General features: G+C 30.4%; 1 protein-coding gene across 1 annotated transcript in view; it reads left to right on the top strand.

The window, feature by feature from the left end:
• The window catches only part of LOC108685002 (homeotic protein antennapedia-like), a 13252-nt gene extending 10714 nt beyond the window's left edge, over nt 1-2538 (top strand). The window contains exons 2-3 of the mRNA XM_018189594.1: nt 1939-2084; nt 2161-2538. Of these exons, the coding sequence (XP_018045083.1) occupies nt 1939-2084; nt 2161-2538 (524 nt within the window). The remainder of the gene's footprint in view (nt 1-1938; nt 2085-2160) is intronic.
• Nucleotides 2539-11947: the final 9409 nt, after the last annotated feature.

Raw genomic sequence — 11947 nt, 5'->3', positions numbered from 1 at the left:
ATACTTTAGACACTGAAAATATTTTATAAAAGCAATAAAAAATTTTTTTTTGCCTTCACAAATCTCTGACCGATAAAGCTGATATTTTCATAATTTATATCTTACAAAAATTCTCAATCCAAAAATTATAATTAAATAGAAAAAAAATGAATTAAAATTTTATTTAACAAATTTGGAGTTTATCACTTGATTTTTCTTTGTTATCAAGATTTAATTTCATAATCATTGATTTAAAGAGAAAATGCAAAAAAAAGTCAAAAAGAAGCGTTTAAGTAATATCAAATTTCAGAGATTATCAGATATCTTTTTTGATTAAAATGGACGTTTTCAATTAAATTTTATGAATTCTTGGCTTTTGTGAATTGACTCTATTATTTAGATTGTGGATTGACTCTTTATTATTATTCCTTGCCATTCTTGCTGCGCATCTTTGTCACAAGGATATGTTGCCCGATACCAACCATACTACCTCAGACTGTAGCCATTCTGTATACGATGAAAAATCTAAAGTCGCTTGCTTATTCGTAACGCTACGAAGACCTCGGAGTTCCCTTATCGAGGAGTGGTGGATTAACGTGCACGCCTTTGATCTCGCCGGCGGAGCCTTATCTAATCGTGTCCCTCTCTCTTGAGCCATCTCTTGCCGTTCCCACACACACAAACACACACACACACATTCTTACATCCCTGTTTCCCTTTTCCTCTCTCTCTCTTTCTATATTTTGTGCGCGTGTACCGCCAAGAATGCCACGTCGTAAGAAACGCATTCACACTGTGCGATTGCCAGCCATTCTCTTCTTCTTTTTTGCCGCCTTCTGACACGTCGTTTCCTCTCATAAGAAATAATCGCGCTTTGCGTTATTCATTGCAAATCATAGATGCATCTCTTATTCTGCAAATGCCGTTATTTCGAGTTACCGTAATTTTGTATGTGTACGTATATGAATATATATATGTGTACGTTACCTTTTCTTTTATTATAATAATTATGACTATCGTAAAATATAAATTAATCCGCATTAGAAATTAATAACTCTATATATTTTCTTTTTTAAAATAATTTTTATGTTAGAGCATGATTATAATCGTTTTAGATGCAAGCTATTAATGTGACAGTATATTTTACGTATAGCTATTGATGTTTCATTATATGTATGTGTAAAATTTTTAATTAAAATTAATTTTGAGAGCAACGAATATCATGAAAGGCAATATATGAAAATATTAATGATGTTAGGTAGCAATTATCTTCTTTAATTGCTGTCTTAATATTTTGTTTTTCTTAATTACTTTTATACTTGTTACAGCTTTAAGGTAATCAATTACATTGAGACAAATAATTATTCTAAATTGTAAATATTCTTTACTATTCTAACTCAAATTTTCTTTAACACAATTTTTTATTTATATTAAATAAAATTAATATAAATATTAGTGCTAAATTTTTGCTAAAAATAATTGAAATAGAATGAATCTTATTTTAATATATACATACTAATATTAATATATACTAATGTTACTTGTACATAATAAAATAGGCTTTTTTCTTAATATGTTCGAGTGAAAATTTAAACGAAATGAATTGTTCATTGCAGTCAGAATATTTTTGGCAAAAATTTATCCGGCTCTTTCCATTGTTTTTTTCATTTTTCTTCCATTTTAATTTGTATTAGCGTATATTATTCGTAATTACATTAAGAAATAGCAAGCAAATGGTTCATATCACATAGATCTTTTTGCGGACTGACTTAAGCAAATTACTACCTCTCACATTCTTTAGCCTGACGTGAAATTAATTACGAAATATTTACTTTGTTAATGTCGCCGCGCGGTATACTTGTTGAAAACGTTATCTTTTTAACGTATTATTGACAAGAGAATCAGTATGATAGATATTAACCGCGTAATAACACCGATCGTTATCTGCCTCTTTTTCAGGAAAGACTCGCACAAAAGACAAATACCGAGTGGTCTACACGGATTATCAAAGGCTAGAATTAGAAAAAGAATTTCATATGAATCATTATACTACTATTAAACGCAAAGCAGATCTCGCTGCTCAACTCCGTCTCACGGAACGTCAGGTAAATCACGTTCTTTTATTAATGAAAATTCTCAAATTATTGCGTAGGACGATTATTAAACGGATCATTTCTGTAGATAAAGATCTGGTTCCAAAATCGACGGGCGAAAGAGCGGAAGCTAATGAAAAAGCAACAAGAACAAATAAGAGAGCGACAGATGAGAACGCAAGACGTTGCGGCGGCCTCCACGACGGTGGAAGTGGTGGGTGGAGGTATGATGAGTTATTCCACCAGTGGAACGGAGATGGGTGGGATGCTGGGCGGTCTGATGCAGACCAACGAGAACACTTCTTCCGTGCCTCTTTCAACACCTACGACGTCGACATCTCTACCCACATTATCTACATCTCTACCCACATCTTTACCTACGACACTGTCGCAACCTACATCGCAACCGGCGTCGCTGCCCACGACACTGCCTATGCAATATCCAGGACATTCTAATCCAATGTAAAAGGATCCGCTGCCGAAAATTCCGAACTCCCCGAAAATTCGAACAACTCATGAGATGGGATGATACAAATGGGACGGTGAGGTATCTACTGTTTATCGCTTCGAGCACAACGTACAAAGGGTTTTGCGAATAGATAAGCGAATGGATATCGTAAGATAATTATAAAACGCGTATAAAATAATTAAATATAATTCTCACAACGGCCTGTGATAAATGACTTTGTTAAACGGATCGTTCGTGGATTACAGATCGTGGAAAACGCTTTGATCTCACTAATTTCGTTGGGTTTATATCCACGGCGATCCCCGTTAATATAACGGTCGTGCTTTCGATATTTTACGTTCTATGCTCGCGGCACTATTAATTCCGCAAGAGCCTAAAACTCTGCGCACAATGGAGGAAATATTAGAAACAATAATAAATTTTTAATATTACAGAAATTAAAAAATTAAATATTTTTTATTTTTCTGTGTTTAATATTTATATAGTCAGTGTTCCTAATATTTCAATCCGCGTAGGGTTTAAGTCGGAAGTGAATATCGAGTGTAGGTTACATGAATGTCTTTGTACTTGGCAATTTCGAGTAGAATCTAAAAATATATGTCCGTATTTAGATATTCATGCAGCTTACTTATATGATCGTGTTTCGTAATTGTACCTGGATATTAGGGGAGATTGAAGGGAAGAAGTTTTAAAATAAACAGTTTGTTTGACTATCCCAATAATAGGGATCTGACCGTCTGCGCGAATCTCAAGAATTACGCGTGTAGTTTAGTTTTAAGATGAGGACAGTAGTATCCGAAAATAATCGAGTTATCCAAATAAATGTATTAACTCTGGCATGCAAGATTTTCTTTGTAAGTAATTTACAGAGAAAGATACGCTACAATTGTGACATTGCACGGATTTATTCTACATCGACACAAAACGACGTTGTAAATTAACTGCGAGAAGCGTCGTAAATTTTTCACTTGCCTTTACTGCAACTGTTTCGATTCCCGCTAGATCTCTATGTACGCGTATTATTCTATATATAAATAGGTATATGCGAAATATATATTATTTTGTATATAAATAATAGAGATGCGCATATATATATTTACAACTGAAGAGTTAATTCGGATCAGATTCAATTCAATTCAAGCGCTGGATGCTCGAAAATTTTGGATATCACTCGTGTATCACTACTAGTCATCAGCATAATTTACGACGCTCTATAAATGTAATGCGCAAAGTACGCTCTAAATATGTACACGTGGCGCTGAAACGTATATATAAATGCTAGTGTATAAATAAAAAATACGCATGGCATTTACACAAATTAACCATTATTTCATTTATTATGATTGATCATTACTTTTCGACATTATCCGTACAAAAGCATTATGTTTTTATGTACGTTTGTTATAACACGTGCTTTTTTCTTATTTTTTTTCTCAACAAATAACATAATCATACCATATTTTTTATTGTATTATAATCATTCGATTCGTTATATTGAGTACCTATATTTTTTGCGTCGCGCAAAAGCTATAATAAATGAATGCTCACAGCTTTGATCATGATAACTATATATTACGATGACGGAGAAAATAATAGCAATTGTCAGTATCGCACACGACGATCGGGTTGCCACGATTTTAAGCGTACCCGTGAACCGGTAGATAAATTTAAATTAACTTGTAAATTAAATACATTTGTATATAAATACGTTTGTATATAAATGTATTTGTAAAGAAAATTAAAAAAATATATGTGCCTTATGGTAAGGTGGATTGTGTAGATGGATTGTGTAGATGGATAATGTCGATAATAATTTCCAATTTGATATCTTAATATAATAGTATAATATAATAGCGTTATATCTGTTAATAATAAAGCAAGCCTACTGCTTGAATATTACGATAACATCCGCGAAGTCTATATTTTCGCTAAACTTTTCGTATATTTCTTATAGCGAACATTTACATAACAAAGTGACGATCACTTCGACAAGACGCTATCTCCGTAATTGTAAAATTAGCAAATAATATTGTTTGTTGTTTTATAACATGAAAAAAATACCGATGTAATATTTAAATCTCCGAATAATAATTAAGAATAAATCTTGTCTGTTACAATCTTTTTTATCTATAGAAATGTTTTTTATTGTTGCAATCCAAAAATTGTCCACAGTCTTTTTTTAATTATAACATCGTTGTATGTATAATGCTTTTTCTTGTGAACGTGCGCTCGAAAAATTCTATATTTTTAATTCATTTTTTAATGCAAAGTGATATTGTTAAAATAATGCTTATAAGAATGTGATCCGTTTTTATTCAGTATTTTATAGTAATAACATAATAAATTAAATTATATAATAAATGGGGCTATAAACTACTCAGGATGTTATGTGAGTAAAAATCTTTTTATAAACAATCAAAATTTATATATAGACATTTTAACTTCTATCGGGTCATTCTCAATGTTGAATTATAATTTTAAATTGTTACCAATAATGTCACAAGATGCTCGCAAATTAATTATATTTTTAATTATATTTTTTCGACGGCGAATTGAACAATGGTTTCGAAACTGAATCATATCATGTCACGTGCACTAACCTTTTCCTTTATGCACCAATTTCTTACAATTGGAAAAGACTGTTTCTTCGCATCTTGTAAAATCTTGATTTGATGATTGTGCCATTCCATGCAAGAAGTTTTTCCAAGATTAAATGTGAGGTTAATACTGAGAGAAAGAACAATGAGAGCGCGCGTCCGATAATATGTGTTTATTACTTCACGGTAGGTATAGTATTGATCATTTATCCGATTTTGAAACGTCCGTGAACGTATATAAGAAATTAAAGAAAAATATTAGTATCGTAAAAATCTTCGAAAATATTTGAGCATACAACTCTAGTTTTGAAAAATAACTGATTTTTTTTTATAATACTTTATATAAACTAGATTATATTCGTCGTTTCTTAACAAATTATGAGAATTGTTTCGCTTATTTCTCATTCCTTGGTATTGCTAATTTAGTCGAAGGCGAGTAAAGTAGATGGTTAATATATAGAATAATCGACGAATATAAAGTCGATCAAAAAAAATCGCAATTCTGAACGACTGATTATCATAGAGATAACTTCATACATTTAATATCGAATGTGATCGCTTCACGGGCGAATAAATTACGGATTCGAATATTATGTACAGTTTGAAATAAAAATAGTGCATTAATTTTTTTTTCGTAGCAATTATGATAAACAGGATTGCCATAGACCTAAAAAACAGGAAAGCGAGAAAAGTTATAGAAATTTAAATTGGAAAACCTGGAAAAATCAGGGAAAATATAAAAGAGTTTGAAATTTTGAGTTCAATTCCTTTGAAATACTTTTATTGTAAACAATTATTATAATTTTTTAAATATTCTATCTAACATTTATAATCAAATATTAATTTTCTTTTAGTCAGTAAAACTATATACTAGACCATGAAACGATCATTATGTTAAAAGAAATATATAATTATTCCTTTTTTAAATGTAGAAATTAGACAGAAATTTCTCACAAAGTCAAGTCTATTTTTAGTTTTAATTTCCATACAGAGCTTCCATACGAAGCTTAATTTACTTTAATTAAGCTTTGTTATAATTAAGATACGTATTTCATTAAATATATTTTTTACTTTAAATTTTACTGAAAAATTCAAATAGTCAAAAACAATTTTAATAAATCAAATACGATAAAGAAAGCTAAGAATGATCAATTTTTGGATGTTTCAATACATTATATATTTATATATTAAATTAAATTTTAATAAAATAATTAAAATTTATACTTTATTCAGTATTTTTATTTAATTATCCTTTTTCATTAGAACTGTATTCTTTTTTCCATATTAATTTATTTTGTGTTGACCTTAATTGCCTCCAAGATTTCATTATACGATTGAGCTTCTAAATATTTGTTCTAAATATTTATATTTCTCAGAAAGCACATATATCTAAAAACGAAGCATAAAATGTCTTAAAGACGTCTAAAAAACATTTTTAAGACATCTTATGTCCTGATTTTAAACTTTGTGTTACCTGGATTATTTTTTTAGTAATATAGGATAGCTTTCTTATAATTCCTACTTCTATAAATATTAAAATTTACATGCTTGATATTGGTCATGAAAAACTTTCTATTGCCATCTGGAAAACTTGGAAAAGTCAAGGAATTTCAAAATTCATTTTTTGTAATAAATTAATTTATTTAGCATCGAGTCTCCATCTTAGGCGATTTATAATTTGCATCAGATTTCAAAATATAATTTAAGATATATGAACTAATCATCAATGCATGCGACGTCCATTATCTCATTAATAATTGTGATAAATTAAATATAAATTGATATAGCAATATGAAAAACATTAGTTAATCGCATCCTGATTGCATTCGGATGCACTGTAAGCGGTCAGTCCAAGATTATCCAATTCACATTATTGATTTAATTCTGGTTTAGGAAATACGGAGTGCGGATTGTCCCTTTAGCGAATTGCTTGTCGCTCCGCATCAGAGTTGTTCGCTGTCTCGCCGTGGACAGTGAACGAGTCGTTAGCGATTGCGTGTAAACACAAACGTAAAAACGCGTAATGTATTTTATGCGCGCACGCGAATCATCAACCCCTGTTCCAGATCGTACCCCATCCACGCATACCGCGAGCGCAGACGAAGGTGGCAACGAGTCCCGCGGGGGCACTGAAGTTAACTACCAGATCGATGTCCGACCCCAATCCACCCTGTGTCCCCCTCCTCTTCCTCACTCTATCCTGAAACCAACCCCCGACACTTCGACGCAATCGAGCTAGTCTGTCGCCGGCGAACCGACAACTTTACACGGTTTATGCGACACAACTCTAGCTCCATGATTTCTTCCCGACGGCGAGACTCTCTCAAAAGTTCGTTCCGTAAACATGATCATAACTATAGAGTAACAGTTTTAAGAAATTAGTCGACGTAATCATGATCGTTTCGTCGACAAATAGCGATAAAAATTACATATAAATAAAAAAAAATGCAATTTTTGTTTACAGACGCACATTTCAGTGTGTGATTATTTGCCAATATATATCTCAAATTGTATTTTGAAATCTAATTATAAATCGCTTAACATGGAGACTTGATGCTAAAGAAATTCATTTATCCATAAAAAATGAATTTTGAAATTTCTTGATTTTTCCAGATGGCAATAGCAAGTTTTCCATGATAATATAAAAAATTTACACTATGCGTTTTTAAATGAAAAACAGATTTACGCTAGAACTAGATAAACTAGATTTTACATCAAATAATTTTTCGAACGATATTGAATTAAACATAAATCAACATTACAGCAATACGAAGAACAAGAATTTTGTGTAAAAAGAATTTTGTTTAATAAAAATTTTTTAAATTATAAGAAATATTCTGCTTTTAATCGTAAATAGTTAATGAATAATTTATCAAAAGTATCGAGAGAGATTTTTCATTTCAATTTTTTATGAAGGACATATAAAAAATAAGTATATACAATAAGTAAATATAAAAATAAATATAAAAATATGTGGAATAAATTATTTTGTATAATTATTTTGCTCTATTTGTGTCAGAATAATTCCGTTGACAAATAATGGAATGCAAGGTTTCGGATGAATCTGACGATTGCGCCCGACGGAATGAGAAATGAGCGCTGTGGAGAATTAATGGACGTGCTGCGCATAACCGTATCTGTGCTTCAATTATCGCTAGTGTCGATTATACGAGGGCTCGATGTAATACCTTGCCATCGGTGATGTATCATTGTTTCTGCGGAAGAGGAATGTGAGGGGATGCTGCCGCGAATGATATTAAAAGTGACGATCGGGATTTTTGCATCGCCGTGTTTTCATTGCCGTTCGCTTCGAACTTATTTGTCAAGGACAACTGCGATAAAAAAAAAATCATTGATTGATATTCGTGCGTCTAGACAGAAATGACACACATAAAAAATTTTTACAATGGCACGTTATCGTGTCTCATAAAATTTCGTAATCTAGATTTTGATGAGAATGTGATTTCTATTCATTTATCGTAGTATTCTGGGAAAAAGCGATTTGATGTTGCATGTTTTATGTGTTACACGTATTGAAAGTAGCGAATATTAGGAATGTACAATCAAAAAAAAAACGTACAGATTAAATTTATTCAGCTACATCGTGCCGACAAAGACCTCTCGCTGCTCATTTTTAAATGCGACAAAATTGCGACACAATAAACAAAAGTGAATGTAAATTCTACCTTAAGCCACGTTTTATTTATCTGATGAAATTATTAATATGAAATTATTATTATTAATGACATTTGATGAACTTATTTAACTCGATTAGAAAATGCAAAGAATTTATTACATATCCCAAATTATTTGCATATTTTAAATTATATAAGAATATATTATTGATGGTTATTTAAATATTTACATATCTTAAATCTTAAAATTATTAAATTTGTAAAATGAAAAGGTACGAAAGTTATACATTTGTGGCACATCTGTCTTATACTTTTGTGCCGCTCGAGAAGAGGTAGAACCCCGTCATATTTTTCGGAATGCGAGGAGACTACAAAAGACTGTAGGGACTGTCATGATATTCGCGCACGTAAAAACATGGCGTCAAAGATAACGGGAAAAATGGGTGGGAATGGGCAAGACTGGACGTGTGTGCATTGGCGTTATCCTTTGGTATCCTCAAGAATTAAATTTTGAAAGGAAAGGACACCCGATCGGCAACCTGTGCGTAATTGGAGACCCAGAGACACACGTAACATAGGCCTTACGCAGCATACTTGGAAATTCCTCGGATCTACGCCAACGTAAAGATATCTTTTTGTTCGATTCTTGCCTGAGTCGGCCTGAGTCGGAAACACCAAATAGATTTTATGAGGGGCTATAAACTGCCGGATTCTCGAGTATCAATGGTTCCAAAGGGGCTAATCTGCGGATGAAAACTGTAATAAAACGTTCGCTCTATGTACGTACTTCGGAATCCTTTTGCACATCCTTGCTTAACGTGAGGCAGACCAGGTATCTTCCAAACTTCTTCTCAACACCTTTTTTCTTCATGAAAAACATGTTGCATTCTGCATTTTTTTGTATATTTCTTACATAAATCGATTTTTTATCGAATATTAGCATTTCACTAATATATGAAAAGGTTTAGGTTTAAAAGAAATAAGTAAATCATTAACATAAAGAAGTAAATCATATACGATAATGCTAAAGAAGTGATACTCGATAGTCGTATATAATACAGTATATATATATATAATACAGTATACATATATTTCATTATTTAGGACAACAATATTCAATAAATAACAGCAAATATTTAATTTATTGTTTGTTATCAAAATCTAAAAATTTTATCACATTTCTAGTTGTTAAGAATTTTATCGTATATATCATTTAAATAAAATAAATATGTAAATTTGTTTATTGTATCTAATAAAAAGTTCACAACACGTTGTAATTTCTTAAATAGTCAAATTTGTTATGAAAACAGATTTTTAAAAATATTTACTACAGATTCCATCGTTTTACTATAATAGAAAGGCAGATATAGAAATTATACAAAAACTACAATTAAGTTACAATTAAGCCAGCAGAAATCAAGTAGATCTGTTTATTTGACGGTATAAAAAGTTAAAAAATCAAATATAATCTGAAACAGTGAACAGGACTGATGACTAAAACTCGAACAGATTTGTTTTCAATTAGATTTGCTGTAACTATTTAATTTAAATGAAATAATAATGAGAGTAGAGCAGCAAACGATTAACAAATTTTTATTTAAGTAATTCATATCAAATAAAATTATTTAAACATTATTGCCAATTATACAAAATAATACTATTAATTATTTATGTCTGTTATACTGCAAGCAATGCAAAAACTAACATATATTTATTATTTTATATAAATAAATTATTTAAAATTAAAACAAAAATATGTAATTACTTAAAATATAATATCTAAATATAACAATATTGTGAATTAAAATTATTTAGTTTTTAATTAAAGTACAAAAATAATAAAGTACAAAAAAAAGATCAAAACCTACTGAATATTGGAATTTTATTGGTATTTTATATGTCATGTCTATTTATTTTTTGATAATCGAATTTCTGTTTCAAAAATGTCAAAAAAAAAAATCGCAATCCATGAAAAGCTGCTACATCGATCCATTTCGGAAGAATATGAAATCTACCGCCAACTGAGAAACTAAATATAAACTATGTAGCCACATTTATTTCTCGATAAAAATTCTCTCTGTTGGTAAATTATTTTTGGTGCATATTTACTAGATATTACCTACAGATAAATATGTAATTAAGGAGATCTTATAACCAACAGGAATTACCGACAATTGCAGATTATCAATTTCTTCGAATTGACTTTATAGATCATCAAGTTACATAATGAAAGTACACATAAAAAAACACGGCCGCATTAAATTTGACGAGAAAATCGGGAAAAAATTAAAAACTTTTTTTAAAAATTCACTTTATTTCAGCTGTTATCTCTTATAATTCTCTTAATGCAGAAATTTTATAGATTATATGTACTAAAAATGTTACCTTCCCTGGAAGCGTATAACAAATAATCCTGAGCTTGCGAAATTATGATCGAAAGCATCGACGAGCTACTATTAAAAATCATCGGCCTTGGGCAAATTTTCGTGAATCGGTCTCTTCGGGGGCAGGGGGGGTTTATTGAAAGGATAATTGAAGAACGATGACGTTACCGACAACTAATAAAAATTTATGATTATTAACATAAATTTCGATGATACGTTATTCGAGATTTTTTTATTATAGAAAAGCTGTATAAATAAGTATACATACTTTAAATGATATAATATCTTTTATATATTGTAAAAAAATTACAATTTTTCCTCTGCAGTTATCATCTCTATTGATAACCAAATTCAGATGGTATCATTAAAATCACAGTTTTAAATAAAAATCGAGTATTATTAAATTTTAAACATATATATGTCTACAAAACTAATAAATTATGAAATTAGTTCCGTATTACTCTTAATCACTTAAATTTTAACAGGCACGCGAATTTCCATAAACGTCGAAGGTCCTTAATAATATCTCGTCGAAAGTCTAAAAAGATTTTCCAAAATAGACTAGAAATGTTAATAGAGCCGAAATTCTATATAGTAGAAATTCTATATAGTAGATGCGCGGTTTTGCAATAGATGGCGCTGGAATATGTTACATAAAGACAGATATATGCGTTTGAGAAAAATGATATATAATATAAGAAATGAATCAAAGATGTCATATTATCAAATTTGGGATTAAAAAAATCTGTACTTCGATCAAGTTCGATAATCGGTTTAGGATCTCCTTAAT

The sequence above is a fragment of the Atta colombica genome, unplaced genomic scaffold (assembly GCF_001594045.1).
Source record: "Atta colombica isolate Treedump-2 unplaced genomic scaffold, Acol1.0 scaffold142, whole genome shotgun sequence".
Classification (NCBI taxonomy): Eukaryota; Metazoa; Arthropoda; class Insecta; order Hymenoptera; family Formicidae; genus Atta; species Atta colombica.
The sequence above is the reverse complement of the archived record's forward strand: the minus strand, read 5'-3'. Positions and strand labels throughout refer to the sequence as shown.